This window comes from Octopus sinensis, linkage group LG6 (assembly GCF_006345805.1).
Source record: "Octopus sinensis linkage group LG6, ASM634580v1, whole genome shotgun sequence".
NCBI classification, from domain to species: Eukaryota; Metazoa; Mollusca; class Cephalopoda; order Octopoda; family Octopodidae; genus Octopus; species Octopus sinensis.
In genome coordinates, this window is record NC_043002.1 from 48,835,528 (window position 1) to 48,858,189 (window position 22,662).

The window sequence follows — 22,662 nt, forward strand, 5'->3', positions numbered from 1 at the left end:
GATTTTCTCCCCTCCATACACACGCAAGCATGTATCTGACTCATACACTGTTCACTTCCCAGACATTTGTACATTACTGCATAAGCTTTATACGCACTTTTAACAAGTTGTGGTGCACCTGAGCACTGTATACAATAATTTTAATATTATTATTATTATTATTATTATTATAAATATATAGATAAATACAGTCAAACAAAATACTATGACATTTTATAGTTAAGGGGAGACAACTAAGAATATATGTAAAAAAACCTACTAAAATAATGTTGGCGTTTACATCCTAGATAGCAAATAAAAATTTGAGTAGTGGTAATAATGGGCAAACAAGTATGTATAAAGTACCTAAGAAAATTCCACCTTATAGGTACACGAAAAGGCAAAATCCCAAAGCCACTAACATTTAAGTGATTCAAATTTAAGTCCAAAACACATGTTAGTACTATGAATATAATTCACATGTTCAGACAGTTTACTAATTATACTTAATATGCATTACATTATCCTAAAAGTAAGATTGTTTGTATTAAATTGAATACTTTAAAAATTATATTGACCCTTACGTAGGTGTAGTCCTACTAGATCCACCAACAAATTAGTACCATGAATACAATTCTCATGTTCAAACAGTTTACTAAATATAATCAAGAAGCATTATTATTTTCATAATTCTTTTAGAAGCACTGACTAACATCGGAAGTGGAAACGGCTGTAAGAATTGTTATGTCACATAAATGTTATATTATGTCAAATTTTGCTGCTTTTAAATAAAGCATATTACTCTACCTCTGGTATTTGAGTACTCTTTTTCCCACCTTGTTTCACATTTATGTGCTTACTCCAGTATATATATGTGTGTGTGTGTGTGTGTGTGTGTGTAGCACTCCATAGTTATACCGGCGAGGGTTCCAGTTGAACCAATGAACTGAACAGCATGCTTGTGAAATTAACATCCAAGAGCACTCCACAGATATGTGTACCTTTAACGTAGTTCTTGGGGAGATTCAGCATGGCACAGAGTATGACAGGGCTGGCCGTTTGAAAGACAGGTACAACAGAAACAGGAAGAAAGAATGAGAGAAAGTTGTGGTGAAAGAATACAGCAGGGTTTGCCACCATCTCCTGCCATAGTCTTGTGGAGCTTTAGGTGTTTTCACTCAATAAACACTCACAATGCCCAGTCTAGGAATCGAAACTGTAATCCTTTGACCATGAGTCCACTTCCCTAACCACTGGGCCATTGCACCTCCACTATATATATATATATATATATATATATTCTTTTATATATATATGTATATATATATACATATATATATATATATATATATAATATATATATATATATACATATACACACACAACACACACACACACACACACACACACACACACACACACCACACACACACACACACACATATATATATATATATATAATATATATATATATATACATGTACATATATACATATATACACACATATAACTTGGATCAACAGAGAGAAATAGAAAATATATATACAAAAACTTTAAATGGGTTGGTTGTTAGAGCTGATGCTTTAAAAAAAAAAAAATTTAGGTTTGTTTTCACTAGGATCTTTGGGATTAGTTTACAGTTGACCGAAATGACTAAATCAACAGAAGTTAGTTTCAGTCTACAATAGTGTACTACTATTACTGTTTCTATTTGATAGGCAGAGAGCCCACTGACCTATCATTTAGATACTAAAAGGAAATGTTTAGTGAGATAACTAAGAATAAGTCAAAGGTTTGAAAGGTTTGTTTTCTTAGACGGGTTTACCTTCCAGGTGTTCAAATTTTCTGCAGGTACATCTTTTATCTCCTGTTTCTTTTCTCCTACTTACTTTCTCACTAGTTAGTGTATCTATCAGTTAATTTTTCTCTTCCTCTCCCTCTCCTTATTTTCTCAGTAAATTTGTTACTGGTTTTAAGAAATTTTGCTCACATAATTTAGCTGACCACTGCTAGTCTTATAGATTAATAAAAGGAAGATAAATTAAAAAATAAAGATAAATTAAACAGAAAAGACAGAGTCCACAGTACTAATACAATATCATACCTAAAAAAATAGAGAAGTGTCTGTGTGTGTGCAGGAGTGGGGGCGAGGTAATTTTTAAAATGAAATACGGTAGTTCATGTTTCTTCTTTTTTTCTTTTCTTTTTTGTGGATGAGAGTTGTGTTGGTAGATCCAAATGCTTCAAAACAATTGTACTTGTATTGTTCAATGGATCCCCTTTAAGAAAAGGTATGCCACCAACATTCACCACTTTCTTGTAAAATGATAGGAATTTAAAGCCAGTTCCTGATCAATATTTTGACTCTTGTTTTGTTTTATCTTTTATCTTTTTATTTGTTTCAGTCATTTGACTGCTGCCCTACTGAAGCACCATCTGGAAGAATTTTTAGTTGAATGAATCAATCCCAGTGTATATTTTTTTAAGCCAAGTACTTATTCTATCGGGCCCTTTTGCTGGACCTCTAAGCTCTGGGGATGTAAACAAACCAACACCAGTTGTCAAGTGGTGTGGAGGATAAACACAGATGCAAACACACGCACAAGCACGTGCACACATGTTACAACCACGTGTGTATATAAACATTTGCTTTCATTTTTAGGAGTATCAAATGTGTATCAGACAAGAAAGTGATATTTCAAACACAGTATCCCTGTTAAAACGGCAGAAAAACTGCTTATTATTACCGTTGCAAGGTGGAAAGAGTTGTCAACAAACAGCCATATGTGTGTGTGTGTGTGTGTGCGTGCGTGCATGCATATGTGTGTGTGTGTGTATGTGTGTGTGTGCATGCATGTGTGTATGTGTGTGTGTGTACAACAAGCTTCTTGTTTCCGTCTATCAAATCCACTCTCAAGGTCTTTGGTTGGTTCAAGGTTATTGCAGAAGACACCTGACCAAGGTGGCACGCAGTGAGATTGAATCTGGTATCATGTGGCTAGGAGGCAAGCTTTGTATCACACAGCAACACCTGCACCTGTTTGATAAACTTTCTTTTTTCATGAAAGTGGTTTCAATTTCTACACAGTACTACTTTGCTAATGTCAAACAATAACAATAATTAATTTTGTAAACAATAAAAATTTCATGTGATTTAGTAAAATACCCAAGTTATCTATTGTTAAGCTGATGTTTAGAACCTAATTGTAAAATTGGTTCTTGCATCAGATTGTATTAGTATGTTTTAATTTAAATATGATAATGAGATTTTGTATTACTGAAATTGAGAAGTTTTGGTCAGGTTGACATCAAAAGGGTTAAAGTATTTAGTTTCATCTATTTTCTATTTGCTTCATTCATTGGACTGCGGCTATGCTGGGGTACCACCTTGAAGGATTTTAGTTGAACAGTTTGACTCTGGTACTTATATTTTAAGGTTGGTACTTATTCTATTGGTCTCTTTTGCTGAACTGCAAGATTACAAGGATATAGATAAACCAGCACAGGTTATTGAGTGGGTAGTGGGGTGACAAGTACAATGACACATGCACATACATATAAATCATATAAATATATATATATATTTATATATATATATATATATATATATTTCTCTTAGGCATTGTGAGACCAATAACCTGATGTAGAACTGAAAATATATATGTATATTATGTATATATTTACACATGACAGGCTTCTTTACAAGTCTTTGGTTGGCCTAGGACTATACTGGAAGACACTTGCCCAAGATGCCGTGCAGTGGGGCTGAACCCATGACCACTTCTTAACCACACAACCATGCATGCACACACACACACACACACACACACATGCACACACACACATGAACACACACACACATACATACATTATGTAATAATCTGTTTTATTTCTCATTGTTTCGGCAAAATCTAAACTTGGAATTTTATTAATAAAGTCATATTCTGTAATTTACTTCAAGTCAATCTATTTGATTTATTAAATAAATAGATAAAAAAAAATGGGAAAAAATCAAAACAGTAAAAAAAACATGTTGTATTTGAGCTGAAAATAAATTGCAAGCAAGGTTAGTAAAAAGGTGACAATGAATAGGATTCCTAATGGAGAAAAAAAGATAATGTTTCACAAATATTTACCAAATTAAATTTGGTAAAAAAATCTTTCTAATTTTTGGCACAGTTCCAGCAATTTTCAGTGGAGAGGGACATGTTTATTACATGAATGGTACATTATTTTATCAATCCTGAAAGCGTGAAAGCCAAAGCTGACCGTAGCCAGATTTCAACTCAGAACATAAAGAGTCAGAAGAAATACCACTAAGCATTTTGTTCAACTCACTAATGATTCTGTCAGCTCCCTACCTTAATACTCATCATCATCACCATCATCGTTTAACGTCCACTTTCCATGCTAGCATGGGTTGGACGATTTAACTGAGGGCTGGCGAACCAGGTGGCTGCACCAGACTCCAATCTTTTTACACATGCCACCGGCACAGGTGTCAGTAAGGCGACACTGGTAACGATCATGCTTGGATGCTGCTCTTAGCACCCTGATAATAATAATTATATTTTATGCTATAGACACAAGCCCAGAAATTTGAGGGAGAGCACTCATTATTTACATCAACTCCAATATTCAACTGGTACTTAGTTGACCCACACTGAAAGGATGAAAAGCAATGTCAGCCTTGGTGGAATTTGAAATCAGAATGTAAAGCTAGAAGAAATTCCTCTGAGTGTTTTTGTTCAGGCTGCTAATAATCCTGCCAGCTCACCACCTTGAATATAAATAATAATATAACTACAGGTATCATGCTAAAAGGATTTTTCAAAATACTTTATTTTTAATTTAATTTTAATTAAAAACTTTTTTTAGGTTAGAGTAGATATATGTTTATTTCTGTTACATATTTTTGTTGTTTGTTTCATAATATTAATGAACACTTGGAATCTTGAGAATCAACATAAATAAGTAAGTTATTCTGCTAAAGAACTTGTCTGGTCAAATCTGCTAAAACCAGACAGATCTTGAAGTTAGCATTATTATGCTAAAGACTAATCATCAAAATGACTATTGTGTGTCTGAATATTACTCAGTGTATCAGTGCTGAAAGATTTTGGAGTCAGAATGTCTGAGATCAAAATCTTTAAAATCTTGGAATCTAAAGAAGCCTGGAAAAATAGTTTGAAGTTTGATCAGGTCATCTGTTTATGAAACACAAATATAATCTGCTGGTATATTGCCAAATGATAGAAAGATTAGAGAAGTTATGGAACAATGTTCTGAAAAATAGTTTGGATGTGTTATATTTATTACTAATAACTAGAATGGTTTGAATAAATGTCATCAACAATAAATTATATAATAAGTCTTTCATAACTTCTTTCTTCTTGCTATCTTCTTCTTCTTTGTTCTACAAATCTCTCATGCTATGACAACTGCAAACATGTAATTATTGCAGCAAATTGTGAAACAATGAACTGAAAAGATGGGAAACCATGAATTAAAAAGAAATTACATGTCCTTTGTGCTTTCAATTTTTAATTTATTTATAGTAAAATAAATTAACTTTTTCTCAAAGCCCACAACCTAGTATTTTGCTATAAACTAATTCTACTTTTAAAAAGGCATTTTACTAATACACCCAACATCCAGAATAATATTAATAAAGGAATAATATGCAAAAATAATAGAAACATACTCATTTCTTTTATTAATTCTCATCACCTTATTAAACCTTATGATCTGACCATGATATTCTTTAACAAAAAACTAAATTATATAATTTGCCTATAAACACTATTATTATTATAAAAAACAAAAGCACACACACACACACACAGAGAAATATATAACAATTTTCTTAACCAAACTTATTTAAAATACATCGAAGAAAAGACTTCTGTTTATAGATTTACCATTTCTAGCAAATACTTGCATGTCTATTCATTCTAATATACTATACTGCTTAAAAAAATGTCAATGCCTCTAGTAGACTCTGAAAGACATTTAAATCTGATACATATAGTATGAGATATCTGAGATATAAACTTATTAATTAGCAAAGATGTTAGTTTTATTACAAATAATATAGCTGTATGATCTGGTATATGTTGCCAAGAGATAGATGAACTGAAGAAATAGATATGTAGCTCAAATACAGAACAGGAAATGTGAAACATAACAGATTTGAACTCAGGATCTACGAGCTGGTACTCCTATACTACATCTGTAAAATGATATATAATAAGAAGGTAAGTTCAAACAATAAAAATAATTGCTATAATGAAGTTCAGATGTTGTTGGTTAGCACCCAGGTCAACTCTAGTATTCTAGTTCTTTTAAGATATGACTGAAATTACATTATTCAATGCATTCTTGTATTTTTTAAGGCTGTAGTGTGAGATTTAAAGGATATTTGGTTGCTATTTCTAGATGGTTAGGTGACCACATAAAGCTTCTCATTGACTTAATGAATCTGTGATAAATATCAGAGCTGACCATAGAACTATGTGAAATGTAGCAGAACAGTGGGATATATATATATGATATAGGATGATCTGTCTGACTGGTTAACTCTATGCTACATATCAGAGCAGGGGGTACGAGTAGTTGTGATACATAACAGTATTATACTTAAGAGTTCTAGCACTGAGATTGATGAAAGAACAGTTAGCTACCCACAAACATCAGACAATATTTAATCCAACATTTTTCTGATAAACTGAATATTAGCTATTTTCAAGGTTACAACACAAATTTGTTCAATCAAAAATCACTTCAAATTAACCTACAGTCAGGAGGATTTATCGCAGAGTTAATGTTTTTAGTGTAAGTTTTGAGTAAATTTGTGAAGCCCAGATAAACTGTCCTGGAAGTAAAAAGGAACAGGAAGATCTGAAAGGTAAAATTACTCAAACAACTTATATATCAGTATATTGTTGTATTCTGGTGATTTGAAGAAAGGATTTCAAAACTAATTTAAACAACTTACCTGTAGTATATGAGTCCCTTGATGGGTTTCAAAAATTTCCATGGCGAGAGCATTCATATTCCGTCTTCGTAGAGGACCCCCTTGTGAAAGAGAAGATGTTTTGAATGAAAATAAAAGTATTGCTGTAAGTTATAAAACAAATTATGTGTACAGTGGATTATTTGAATTATGTAAAGGCAGTGTACAATAAATCTGAATCTAAGAAAATTTCATAATTTAATTTCATAGTCCACTCAGTGCAATATTTCAAATATGCTAACTCTAACTTCACAGCTTACTGCATTTCAATTCTCTGAAATTCAGGCACTTGCTTTCAAGAATTTGATGAACTGAGATGAACAAAACAAACATTTTAAGGTATAGTCAGGAGAGGAAGAAGGGCAGAACTAATGATCATTTTTAGGACTGTCAAGATTGGAGGAAACAAGGGAGGAAGGCTACCTTCACATTGGATACCTAGCTCAAAATTCTTGCAACAGAATGAACTCCACTAAAGGTATCCATTAGACAGATGGTGGTGTTAAACCAGGACACAGATTAAGTCTGATGGACTTTCATATGGCTTCCATCTACCAAATATCATTCATATGAAGTTGTTCAGTCCATGTTTATGATAAAAAGTACTTAACCAAGATGACATGCAGTAGGATTCAGTTGAAAACCATGTCTTTTCAAAGTGAACTTCTAGCAACTAATAATTTTGGTTTTCAAATGTTATAATTTACTCTGAAATATAATATATCTTCAAAAATATATACCTTTAACCGATTTGTTTGGAGGCATTCCATCTCTCTGCCATGGTGGATCACCATGACTAGAGAAGTCACGCAGCTTCAAATAACTGATTGAGAGACGAATTATGGAGGCTTTGTCCAGTTGGCTTGTTATGGCAGCTGGTAGAGGTAGTAATTTGGCCAACTCATAAAACTCATAATTTTCTTTTCCTCGACGAGAACGGGCAGCATCCCGAGACTTTTCTTTACGTAGTTCCAAGATGCTATAATAAAGACAAAACAAATATAAATAAATATGTACACACACACACACATACATATTAAAAAAAAACTTGGCAAGTCAATTTATCAGTTGTTCAGAAGACTCCCTAGAAGAAAAAGCTTTGTTACATAAGGGACCTAAGGCACAGAGAATTGGCTGCAGTGAAAGCATAATAACCAAAATAGGAATGGTGTGTGTGTGGTGGGGTAAAATTCAAGGTGTTACTGTCTCTGCAGGTAACAATTGTCCTCTCCCTCCAAATAAAGGGAAAATTGTATGATATTTGAATTTGAAGTATTATGCCACATAGTACTGAAACCAAGACTTGAGTGCTGAGGACCTGCAAAGGCTAGAAATAAATGAGGTGAACATGTTCTGCTGGACAGAAAATACAAAGGACCTGAGAGGAAACTACTTAAGGGGTCAGATGTATTTTGTAAGTATGAAGATTGCAATGGTATGGGCATGTTATGCATATGGATGATGACAGTTGCATAAAGTGCTGAGTGCTCAAAGTTCATGGGGCCTGGGAAGGAGAAAGATCTAAGAAGACATGGGGCAAAGTGATGAAAACTGACTACAAGATGCTGAACCTCACAAAAGAGATGACTAGAGAATCCAATAACTGGCAAGAATGGAAGAGAGAATGCTAAGAAAGGGAATGGTTTATGTGACCTTGATGCCTCAACCCACTTCTCTCTCCATGCTAGACTTTCAAATTAAAATTGTTAAAATTTTCTTGCTCCCAATTCTTCAACTTGAATAATCTGACCTGCTGTAACAGTTTAATTGTTTTTCTTGTTTTATAGAATCATGCTTCTAAGATGGGAGATATTGATTCCAGAAAACTAAATTAGAGTTGGGGTTAGGCATTAGATCCAGAACTATGTTTGGGATGTGTTTAGGGATAGTCTTGGGTTAGGATTTGAGTTTGGGATTAGCATTAGAATAAAGGGTTAAGGTTATGATTTAGGGTTTGTGGTAGAGGTAAGATTTAGAGTTAAAGAAGAAGGGAGAGTAAAATAAATTTTTTTCTTGAGAATTGGAATTACTCAGGTTTCATGTGGTTGGGAAGTGACCTTGTTAACCACATGGCTATGCCTGTAATTATCATACATACCATACACGTATATATAAGTGTGTGCTTGTAAATATTTTATAATGACATTTACCTGGTGACCTCACTAGTGCTGATGGCATGGAAAAAACACACCTAGTGCATACTGCCAAAGTGGTTGGTTTTAGAAAGGACATCCAGCTATAGAAATCATGCCAAACCTTACACTGGAATTGGATGCAATCCTGTAGCTCACTAGATTCTGTCAAACTGTTCAACTTATACCAGCATGGAAGAAAAACACATTAGATGATGATAATGATAATGATGATTATGATGATCATGATCATGAGGAAGTAGCTGCATTTTATATATGTACAAATGCTATATACATATATGTCTGTCTGTCTGTCTATCTATCTATCTATCTATCTATCTATCTATCTATCTATCTATCTATCTATCTATCTATCTATCTATCTATCTATCTATCTATCTATCTATCTATCTATCTATCCATCTCTCCCTCCCTCTCTCTCTCTCTATATATATATATATATACATATATATATGTATGTGTGTGTGTGTGAGTGTGTGTGTGTGTTATATAAATGCATATGATTTGAATATATATATATCTGTATGTTTTTATATATAAATGTATAGATGTGCATATACAGGATGGTCCAAAAGTAGGTGGATAGTAGGTGAAATAAGTTTGTGTATCAGCTATAACTATGGTATTTGTGCAATATTATTTTAAATTTTATAACTAAATTTATCTAAATTAATCTGTTTTCTTTTCAGATAATTCAGAGAACCCATAAAGGCAAATAATTTAAATACTGATGAAAGAAAATTGGTATTAAAAGAGTATTGAAAATCTTAAAATGCTGAAACCATTAGAACAAAATGGGTTGAAATATTTGGTACCCAAGCCCCAAAGAGACAAACCATTTACTGCATTCATGACAAATTTGATACCACTGGCTCAAATCTTAATGCACCAAGAATTGCTTGACCCAAAACAGTCTGCACAGAGTATCATAAGCAAATTGTCGCCGAAGCATTTGCTCACAGTCCAAAAAAGTCCTCCAGGAGAGCCTCTTTGAAATTGACCCCAATGGATTTCTTCTTTTGGGGAGTACTCAAGGACAAAGTTTATAGTTGAAAAACCAAGAAGTATTAATGATTTGAAAAATTACATAAGAGATGCATTTTAAGAAATTAATACACAAAGAGACTTGTGCAAAAATGTTTGTCGAAACGTAAGGGGTAGACTTCAAAGCTATGTAAATTGTGATGGACAACAGTTTGAGAACCTATGTTGTTAAAATTTAAGCACTTTTGTATTATTGTACATAATAAAATTCAATTGTCAATGTAATAAATGTATTAGTAAGTATAATTCTATATGTAGTCTCAAAATAAATGTTATCATTTACTGTCTACCTACTTTTGGACCACCCTGTATATGTTTGTATGTATAAATGTAGAATGAAGGCAGGGACATAGATAGGTAGGTATAATCTCTAACATATTTTTAAGGATGCAAATAATGAGTGTGCATACAAATTTATGTCATAAACTGATGAAAACTATATATTACATGAATCCCTGCATTTGATTTGATTTTTTTTTTAACATGGAGAGACTGATGTGCAGACTACAACCGTATTTATATAAAACTTTGGGGATCACTTAAGTATGTAGATGCATGCAAAAGTTTATATAAGTAGATATTTATAAATATATACAGACTATTGTGTAAATAGACTTGCTTTCTCTATACATCATCTTAGCAATTGGTGTAAATGAAAATGTTTGTTCATCATGTTTTCTTAGGCGGATGCATGTAAATATATGCTATGCACACATGCAAACATTCAGTAAAAGAAGCATGTACATATAGAAAAGCACATGTATATAAATATATAAATATATGTACTTGTGAGTAAATTATCAGGTAACTGTATAAAGAAAGAACTCTCTTTGCTGTCTTTTTTTAAAACTTACCAACCTATCCACCTACCTATCATCTATCTACTTTTCCATCTGTGTGCCTGTTTACCTGTCTGTCTATATACACAAATACACACACACTGCAAATCTGTTTACATACACATACAATCCATACAGTACAATACAACAGTATAGTACAATATAGTACAGTAGAGTACAATACCACACTACAGTACAGTACACATGGTACCATACAGCATGTCACAGCACAATACAACACAATACAGTACAATACAATATTGTATAATACCACACTGCAGTACAATACAATGTACCATAGTACAGTACAATATAATACAATATAATAAAATTCATCATAATACCATACAATATACTGCAGTACAATACAACACAGTGTAATACAATATCACACTGCAGTACAGTACAGCATACCACAGTACAATACAATGTAACATAGTAAGTACAATACACCATAATACCGTACAGCATATAACAATACAATACTATACAACACAGTATAGTATACTACCATACCACCCATACCACAGTATAATACAACATTCCATAGTACAATACAGCATGCCACAATATAACACAGTATAGTACAATACACCACTGTAAAATACCATACAATATAGCACAGTAAAATACATCACAATACAACACGATACAACTTCCCACAGCACAACACAACACATCACAACACAACTCAAATCAATATGAGATGTCAATATGGTCTGTAGTTGGCTAGAAATAACAGCCAGATTTCCTTCAAATCATACTCCACAATCTTATAAAGCAAGCAATCTGTTTGATTTGGGCTGACTTGGGGCTAAACAACAACAATAGAAACAATAAGGATTAGCACAAGCCAACAAGCCAGCCCAAAACAACACAGCCCAACCATACTACACAATGAAATGTTTCTGTTTTAACTGAACAAGAAAGTGATTAATGTTATTGTTGATCATGGTTGTCTTGATGGATTGAATTTCTGCTCTTGTCTCATTCACTATGTGAGCTATGCCCAAGCAAAAATGATTACCAAACCATGCAAATTTTATAGTTCTTGTTTATTTTGTCTTATGTGATATATTTTTCCCCCTTCTACACTGACCTCCCCACCCACCTCTAACAAAGAAATTTCTCCCAAAATATAGGTTTGGAGAACAGTGTCAGCTGCTGATAATGTTGGGTCATGTTTAAAGTAACTGCTTCCTGATCAATATGTGTGTGTGTTCAAAGACAGAAGATTCTGTAGATATCTTTGGTTTTGTTTTAAATTTATTTTAAGCCTTGTCATTCTGATTCCCACATTTTCCCCTTTCATTTTAACTTTTTCCTTGTTGTTTGTTTGTTTTTTTGTTTGTTTACAAAAAGTTTTCTTACTTAAATGCTTAGAAAACAAATCTTGTTTGTTTTTTTTCAAAATTTTCACTTCAATGCTTTAAATTTAGAAAGAAAGCATGTGACATTAACAGATCAGTTAAGATTGGCTAGGAATATCTCACATTCACACCTTTACAAAAATGAAAAAAATATTTTCTTTGTTCACTCATACATTTTTTTAATGATATTAATTATTATATTTATTTTTCTGCAAAATTTAAATGAACACATTCAAATTTCATTCATTAAAAAAAAATGAATGGAAAAAAATTGTGTTTCTATCCAAAAGGCATTATCTGCCCCATTTAAACACATGATGAATATAAAGTGGGTACATAGTGGCCATGCATGCATGCAAGCACACACACACACACACACACATAAAGAAGTACTATGGGGAAGTTAAAAAAATCAAATACAAAGTTGATTACAGATATTCCTCTATTTTTCTCATGTTTGAACATGAAATAAAAAAAAACAAATATTTAATTTTTTTTTTTGTTTTGCGTATAATATAATATAATAATTAATTTAGTATTTAAGAGAAAGCCATGCATAAAGTTGACACAAATGACTACTGCTGAATTTATCAACTTTGGAAGATGAATGGTAAATTAGAACCCAGCAGAATTTGAACACACAACCAATAGGAATGAACCATCATCATCATTATTGTTGTTGCTGTCATTGTTTTCATCAATATTTTAATGCCTCCTTTTCCATGCTTGCATGGGTCAGATTTTCTATAGCTGGATGCCCTTCCAGCTGCCAACCCTCACCTGTTTCTAAGCAAGGTAATATTTCTCTGAGATCCAATTGCATATACAAATGACATAAATTTTGATTAATTGCACAAGATGCTTTCTAAATTTATGAGTTATAAAATTGGCAAAATGTAGCGTAAAGTCGAAACATTTGTGTTGATATGAATGGATAAATAAATTCTGGAAGCTTCCAGTTTCCTAGATAAGATAGATTGTGAGGTGTGATCAAAAAGTATCCAATGCGTATGCACTACATGCCTGTACTCTAGGTGCAACAGCCAAGAACTAACATGACCTACTGGTGTGAAAAATTTCCTACATGCATAGAAAAGGTGAAATCACTTCCTATCCAAAGGATTTTGCCCAAGTGGCATTATTTTTGGCAGGAAGAAATAAAGATGAGTACTTTTTGAATACACATTGTGTGTCAAAAGAATAAAATGTATTGTGTTATTTTCCCCATTTCAATAAATTTAAGTTCTAATTCTGGTATATCTATATTTCATTTTTAATTGCATATGTATAGGTGCAAAAATGGGCATGTGAGTAAGAAGCTTGTTTTGCAACCATGTGGCATCGGGTTTGGTCCCCCTGCATGGCATCTTGGATAATTGTCTTTTCTACTATATTCCTGGACTGACAAATGCCTTGCATGTACCTCCTTATATATTAAAAATGAAAACTGTGAAGAGCATTTGTGTATTATAGTCCAAGTAACCATTCACTAGTCTTCATAGTCAGAAAGCTCCTTGAGTACTTAGAGAAAAAAATAAAACAGCTGGTCCATAAATTATAACTTTATGTTTTCTTATATGTGTGTGTGTGTGTGTGTGTGTGTGTGTGTGTGTGTGTATGCTCAGTACACTCTGTGGAATGGTTGGCATTAGGAAGAGCATCCAGCTGCAGAAACCAAACCAAAACAGACTCGAGCCAAGTGCAGCTCTCCAGCTAAATAGTTCTGGTCAAACCATCTAACCCATGTTAGTATCAAAAACAAATGTGAAACGATGATGATGATGATATGTAAGTATGTATGTATATGTATGTATATATATATATATATTATATATATATATATATATATATATATATATATATGTATATGTATAATGTACATTTTTGTGTATGGATGTGTGTGTGTGCATGTGTATGTACATGAGTATATTTATATATATATAAATGTATAGATATGTTTGTGTTTGTCTCCCATCATTGCTTGACAGCTGGTGTTGGTGTGTTTATGTCCTCATAACTTAGCAGTTTGGCAAAAGATACTGATAGAATAAGTACTTTACTAAAAAATAAGTCCCATGATGGTTTTGCTCAACTAAAACCCTTCAAGATAGTGGCCCAGCATGCTTGCATGGGTTGGATGGAGTTTATTGAGGCAGATTTTCTATGGCTGGATGCCTGCCTATTCTGTCACCAACCAGAACCAAGAGTGTGGGTAGGTGGAGGTTGAAAGAGTATTTAGAGGAGTGAGAAGTAGGGAATGGGTAAGGCGAGGATGTAGGTGACACCTGTACATATTGAGTAGGGTTATAGAATAGGTGTGATGTAGTTAATGGAGGATAAGGGATGGGGGTGATCAATGATGCACAAGTTGGGGAAGTAGGGGGTATAGGAGATGACAGACTGTAGAAATAGGGAAGAGGAGATTAGAAGTATAGTAAGGTTCACACAGAGGACAGGATTAAGACAAGAAAGAGAAAAAGAGTAAGAAAGAGGGAGAGGTTGGGTAGGTTTTAGGGGTGTATGGGATGGAGGAGAGGTAGATGTAGTGCATGAAGAGGGGAGGAGAGATAGACACCTATTCCTTTTCTGTATATCAAGCAAGGCTATTTCCCTGAAGATACTAGGGTCCTGCCTTCTTTCCTCCATACTAACACCTTCACCTTTGCTTAAGTTTACATAAGGTCTCACAATTCTTGGTTTAGTTTTTAACCTTGGAATTTCTTCTCTAATTCCCCAACAGACTCAACTATGAGAACTAGATCATGAGTATATAGGAGTTCCCATGGACAGCCACTCTTAAACCCCATGGTGGTCATCCATAGGACTATGATGAATAGGAGAAGTCTAAGGACTGAGAATTTGATGAATTCCTACCCTCAAGCTAAATTTGTCACTAAACTATTGTTGATTCTCAGTTTACTTACTGCATCTTTGTACACACCTCTCAAGCCATTTAAGTACACTTAGTTTCCTCAGTGACCACCAAATTACTGAACATGGCACCCTGTGAAATGCCTTTTTCAAATCAACGAAAGCTAGGATTTGGGCCTACTCTGTCTTGAATTAATTGTGATTTGACTCATTTCATGACCTTCAGAACCAGAGTCAGCAGTTGACTCCTCTATTGTTTCTTGTTTCTAAGGCATTTCCTCTGTCTTTGTAGCAGTTAACAATGATACTTCTACCCCAATACACACACACACACACACACACACACACACATGCATACATACATATATGTGTGTGCATATGTATGTATACGTGTGTGTGTGTGTGTGTGTGTGTGTATCATTTTTTGATAAAGGAGAATATACTCACTTCATATAGATTATGGAATTATTTTGGCCACAATAACTAACTATACTTTTCTATCTATACTTTTTCCTTCTCTCACATGCTAATAAACATTTATTAACAAATGCTATTAAGCACTGATTTAGATTTTGCATTAAAAAATACATAAAACAAATTTAAGCCAAATAAAAAAAAGTCTCTGTTGACAATAAATCATGATGTATTTTTATGAATCAAACAAAATTATTGATTTGACATTTATGAAAGAAAAATTATCTTTTTATTAAATGTTCAGCTCCTTTGGCTGCAAAAGTAGTAATTTGTTTTTATTGTCCTAAAATATTATCATATTTATTATATACATAATTAATTTTCAGTTATTTGAACATGATAAAGTTACTGCTGGTTTATCTGAAAATGATAAAGTTAGTTAATAATCTTATCCAAAAACCATAATTCCACTCTGTTTGGAATGGAGATAATCAATAATGGACAAAATCTCAAAGAACACCCAATGTTGCTTCATAAATAATGTCTGTAAGAACTAAATGTGATAAAAAAAAAATAATACTAAAAGACAACAAAACAAAAGGGCATCCTACAAATAAAAAATGGAAAAAACAAGCAAGGAAAAACACAAAACGGATGGAAGGAGGAGAGCAAAATATTAAGAAGAGTGAAATAGAAAACAAGAATGACAAAGAGAAAAAAAACAATAAAATTACCAAAGAGCAAAGACAAGAATGGCTTTGGAAGTTGTGCTTGTAGTTACAGTCGTGGAATACCTATGTAATCTCCATCCATCAAGGCTAATGCCAGGAGAGACCTCATACCAATTCCAGAGGCGGCTTAAGCAGAAGTAAATTTATTCATAGGCAACGGATGGTGTAAATTATCACTTCAAATTGGGTATTTGTAACTAATTCATCATCAGCTGTAACCGACATGTATGTAAATGAGAAGCTTTGAAATGATTGACTGAAACACTTGGTACAGGGACTGGCAGCGTCAGCCCTATATTTCATTACTGCATTAAGACAAAGCACTATAAAGGCTCAATAATTCTCCAATATAGCTTTCTTTATTTTTATTTGAGCTTAATGACGGTACTAAAAGAATACCTGAGAAAAATTTCATCATACTGTGTGTTCTGCTAACTAGAAAAATGCAAAATATGATTATGTATATTCTGTTTGACTGATTCCATTGAGATATTTGGTGAATTAGATTTTATTTTTTATATTTTACTTGTTTTGCACACTGGGCTGCAGCCATGCTGGAGCACTGTCTTGAAGTATTTTAGTTGAATGAATCAACCCCAGCGCTTGTTTTGTCTTTAAACCTGGTCCTTTTTCTATTGATCTCTTCTGCTGAATCACTAAGTTATGAGGAAGTAAATAAACAAACACTGGTTGTCATGTGGTGGTAGGTGACAAACACTCACACACACATACACACACATATATGTGTGTGTATATATATATATATATATATATATATATGTCCATAAATGTATATACTGTAACCACTCATCATATCGCGGTTCACCTAACATGCCCTCAGTACATTACGGATTTTTCTGGCTAATATATGTACATTAATATCGCAGAATCCTTAGTATACTGTGGGTTTCTGCAGCTAATAGGTATTTATATTTTTTTAGATTTTAATTATTTCTGGGGTAAAAAATAAGCATTTTCACACCTAAGAATTAATAAATTTATAAATAAAAGTACAGTAAAGTACTGCACTGTATAACACATTAATTAAAATATATTAAAAGAAAATGCATAGTATACCATAGATGAGTAAACAAAGAATTGCACATACTGTATGGAAAACGAAACTCAGTAGGTGAGTGTGTGGTGTTGTTTTGCATTTGTGTCTAAAATAGTGAATTTATTTCAAGCCCTACAATGGTACTCAAACGTTCTGCCCCTTCCAAGGCAGTGAACCCAAGCAACAGAGGAAGATGCTTTCTATAACAGAAAGGGTGAGACTCCTTGACATGCTTCAGGGAGGGAGAAGGTATGTGACCTATTACTAGAATGCTTCTCAACTCTAGTAAAAATGGCAAAAGAACTTCAGAGAATGGCAGAAGATTGGGACACCCCAGATGATTCATGCATTACAGTTCAGAAATGCAATCAAAGTAGCCCTAAAAGTTTATGAAACCTCCTTATACAGAATTAAAGGAAGTGCCAGCAAGTGCCTATTACTGTGTTCCTCACCTTCAAAAAAAATGAGAAGACACGGGTACTCCTAAGAGTGTGGAGAAAGTTTATAAAAGCTTAAATATATAAGAATAATAAAATAAATATATACAAATTACAAAAATAATTAGAAAAATATACAATATAGTACTGTTTCTACTTCTTGGATTTTCACCTATCACAGGGGTTTTGGAATGTAACACCTGTGATAGTCGAGGGATTATTGTATGCATATATATATGATATATATATATATATGATATATATATATATATATATATGATATATATATGATATATATATATATATATATGATATATATATGATATATATATATATTATATATGATATATATATGATATATATATATATATATATATATATATATATATATATTATATATATATGATATATATATAGATGTATGTATTTTCCCCTTGTTTACAATTAACACGGAAAAAATAGATAAACAGTTACCAGAGTAGCAAAAATCACACAAGTAAAAAGGTTGTAACACCTTGTTTTTAAAGGTAGAAACTCTGGATTTATCTGAAATATTTTGTATAATATATATAAATAAATAAATAAATGGAGTTAAATGCAGGTGTTATTCAAATTCTTTTACTTCTGACACATATTTCGAAGATATCATTGGTATTATTCCAAAGGAATAAAATGGTGTAAAACAATGTAATCTTCTCTTCAGGGAAATGAAGAAATGAAACTCATCAATAAGACATTTTAACAGAATATGATGGATATGTATAGTGATTAACTGAACGCTATTAATTTTCTTTTAAAAAAACATTGGAGGATATAAAATCAAAGATAACCTATAGAAAGAGGGGGGGGGGTAAAGCAAAGAAAAAATCAGAAACCAAATAAATGAGATGTTTTATTTAATTTACATATCGTTCTATACTTCTCATTTATTTGGTTTCTGATTTTTTCTTTTCTTTACCCCTCCTCTTTCTATAGGCTACCTTTGGCGTTATGTCCTCTAACATTTTTTTTAAAAAACTTAATAGCGTTCAGTTCATCACTATACATATCCATCATATTCTTTTAAAATGTCTTATTGACAAGTTTTATTGTGACAAACCATGGAAAGTTGATGTACTGAATCATGCCACTTAAGTCTGAAATTTGGTTTCTGACTGTATCAAAAATGCTCATTACATCTTCCATTAAATCGAATTTTAAAATTTGGGTTTTATTCTTTCCTAAAAGAGGTAACTAGAAACTGCTGTTGTGTATCTTTCCTTTTATTCTGTACCAGTGCAAATAGCAAGTAATGTCCAAAACTAGATATGTTACTTAAACTATGGGAGTAATCATTATCTCCCTTACATTAACTGTCCTCCACTGAACACCATATGTTATTATGCAATTAATTTCCTTGTATTGACCAAACATAAGAGGCATCAGATGTGGTGTGCACTGGTATGGTCATGTGATGTGTATGGACAAAGACAGCTGTGTAAAGAAGTGCTGATCTCTAACTGTAGTGGTGAAACTATGGTAGAGGTAGACCCAAGAAGACAGGGGATAAGGTGGTGAAGCATGATCTTTGAACTTTGGGCCACACAGAGGATGTTGTTATATGCTTCTAGTCACAATGCACTTCCTTGCATTGTTGTAGCTTTCAAATGATACCTATTTACAGGCTTGGTGGGCTAGCCAACATGCCCACTGAATAGGATGCTAATATGTCATAGCATTACTTATTTACAGCTGAACAGATTAGAGCAATGTGAAATGAAGTGTTTTGCTCAAGAACGAAGCACATTGCTGGCCTAGGAATGAAAACCACAAACTTGCAATCATGAGTGCAACACCCTGTCCACTAGGTCAGACACCTCATACAGTTAATGTAGATTTACAATTTGAAAAAATAAGAAAATGAACTGTTTTCTTTATATCTATTACACTGGAAATCATCTACATGTAGTATTAGGAATGCTAAACAATAATTTTGTTGCTTGAAAGACTTATTTATCGCTGTGTATAGCTTATTTTTATTCTTGCATTGTTAATGTTTTTTCATTGCAAAACAATTCATCAAGAAAAAAATTCAAATGTACTTCTAGAAATTTTGTGATGAAATATTCAAATATTATAACTTACAATTATCATTTCTTCTACTTGAAGATTTATACTAATATCTGTTGCAAAAGATAAAGCTCACTCTCAGAAATAGCTTCTTTTTTGTTACTTTCACACACACATGTACACACACACTACCTACCTACCTATCTCTCTATCTAGTCGTGGATTAAAAAGAGGCCGAGGAAGGGCGAATGGCACCGCGAGTGTCGCGTTGCTCTCAAGCAACTCTGCCGTCCTGGGTCGACCTTAAGTGACTTCAACACAACCAAAGCATTCTATAGGGGTTTAGTGGAGGGGAGGTACGACGACGAGCTCGGGGCGAACCTGGACGTCGACGAGGAGTACCTGACCCGCCTGTTCGGGACGACTTTCGGGCCAGGGCCTGGACAACTTCCAGAGATCCCTGGCCTGGCAGTGCTACCGAGAAGCGCTACCCGTTCGGGATAAGCTCTACAGACACGGCTCGAGAAACACGGGGCCGACCTGCCCGAGATGCGGTCAGAGCGACGAAAACCGTTCTGCACGCACTCGTTCAGTGTCCAACAATTCCGACCTGTGGGCTTATGTCGAACAACTGCTGTCACGTGTGGGACGAGTCGGTTTATCAGCTGAGTCTATCGTCAATATTGTCACGCCTCCTTCCTTCAAACGGGAAGGAAGAGCTATTTCATCATCCTTGTGGCTATGGCGAAAGAATGTATCTGGTGGACGCGTCTGAAAGGATTGGAGACAAACACTTTCCTCTCTGGTCAATCTCTCATCAACTTCTTCAAGTACCACTTGAAAAGGAAAGTGAGAGTAGAGAGGCAAGTTTTGTCTAGCGAATGTTTTTAAAAAAGATGGGTGAATGTAGCAAGAATGGCACGTATGAATGACGAAGCCACCTTGAGCATAGTCCTATGAACCCAGAAATCGAAAACAGAGAGTTGCTTATTTGCAAAAAAAAAAAAAAAAAAAAAAAAAGAAATATAAAATGTGACTTCATTGACCGAGGTTACCGTGGTCTTTTCCGCAGGCTTTTCTTCCCACCTCACCTGTCCTCCCCTTTACACTTCATATTGACATTTCTGTGATAACGATCCTATTGATCATTTTTTTTTCCTCTCCCCCCCCCCTTTTTTTTTTTTTTTTTTAAACCCCCCCCTATTTTGTCCTTTCTCCCTTTTACGATCCCTTTTGATCGAACCTCCCCCTTCCTTTTTTTTTTTTTTTTTTTTAAATACCTTCAAAAGAAAAGCTCTACCTTGTAATTTGTTCTATCTGTATGCAGCCCTGTGTGGCTAATAAAGAAACATATCTATTGATCTGTCTGTCTGTCTACACACACACACACACACATTCATATATGGTGATGTGTGAATGCAAAGAAATGTGTATTCCTTTTGCCAATCAGGTCTTTCTTGGAGTGGAAGGACAGAAGAGTTATACAAAATAGTTTTAAAGGTAATTTTGTGAAGTAATACTATTAAGTTAGATATCTTTCTTTGTCTTTTTTTTTCTTTTTCTTTTTAACATTTATTCTATTTACTTCCTTGTTCCAAAGCAGTTATTTTTAATTTCATTTCCCCTGACATTTTAAACTCCATTCTTAAGCTCATAGCAGTACCTCACTTCTTTTGTAGGAAATACTGTTTCATGGTCGGTTGACTTCAGAACTTTTACTCTAAGCTAAATCACATTTCTGATATATTTAGAATAGATTTAACTTTTATGTTGAGAATATGTGTGGTCTACGAAAAGAGATATCCTTGATGTGTAGACAATAAAGTATTATCTTTTAATGTCTTTTCTGCTCTTGTATAGAAACTGACGGATGATAAGTAATGTTGTTTTACAGCTACTTAATATCATTAGAGAGTTGCAATTCACTGAGTTGATACAGTGTTGATCTATGATCCAAATGATTGAGTGTTTGTATTTTGTTAATACTACTCTAGTTTGTATCTGACAAAGATATTTCCCTGTGATCAGCTGTAAATAGGTCCACAGAACAATGCAGTTCCATACTAGAGAATAAATGATATTTTCTAAGATCAAATCTCCCATAGGTTTATTCTGGAAAAGTATGAACGCCATCATATTGACTCTCTTGACATAGATACATTGCACCATCATCATTTAACGTTCACTTTTCTATACTTGCATGGGCCAGACAGAATATATTGAGGCCAATATTCAACAGCTGGGTGCCCTTCCTGTCACCAACTCTCACTTGTTTTCAAGCAACATGTCACAGCTAGGCATGTTTCTCATGTATATAAATATAAATTGAGGAGATAATTATAAGCCAGGCTATCCCTTTATGAGCACTACTTAGGGTGGATGTAAGTAGTGGATGTGAAGCAGCTGTGACAGCAAGAGTGAGACTTGGGTGGGTGAAGTTCAGGGAATGTGGAGTGTTGTTATATGGGAAAAGGTTCTGCCTATGCCTACATAAAGATAAAATCATCAATAAGGTTCCATCAGCTTAACTCTGTAAAGTGGCTGGTGTAGGAGCAGAGACAATGTAAGGGGACTTTCAGTCTTGTTGAGGACATGATAGCCTCAGAAGTGATAACATCACAATAAGATGCATCAATTACACTGTGTAAAATGGTTGTTAGAAACAAGCCAAAAATGGAATGAATAAAAGATGTCAAACTATGA

General features: G+C 33.7%; 1 protein-coding gene across 2 annotated transcripts in view; it reads right to left on the reverse strand.

The window, feature by feature from the left end:
- LOC115213084 (neuronal PAS domain-containing protein 3-like) overlaps nucleotides 1-22,662 on the reverse strand; it is a 357,535-nt gene that overhangs the window by 93,213 nt on the left and 241,660 nt on the right. For both annotated transcript variants that reach the window (XM_029782003.2, XM_036503882.1), the window contains 2 exons: nucleotides 7,735-7,973; nucleotides 6,977-7,056 (listed from right to left, as the gene is read on the reverse strand). In XM_029782003.2, the coding sequence (XP_029637863.1) occupies nucleotides 6,977-7,056; nucleotides 7,735-7,973 (319 nt within the window). The remainder of the gene's footprint in view (nucleotides 1-6,976; nucleotides 7,057-7,734; nucleotides 7,974-22,662) is intronic.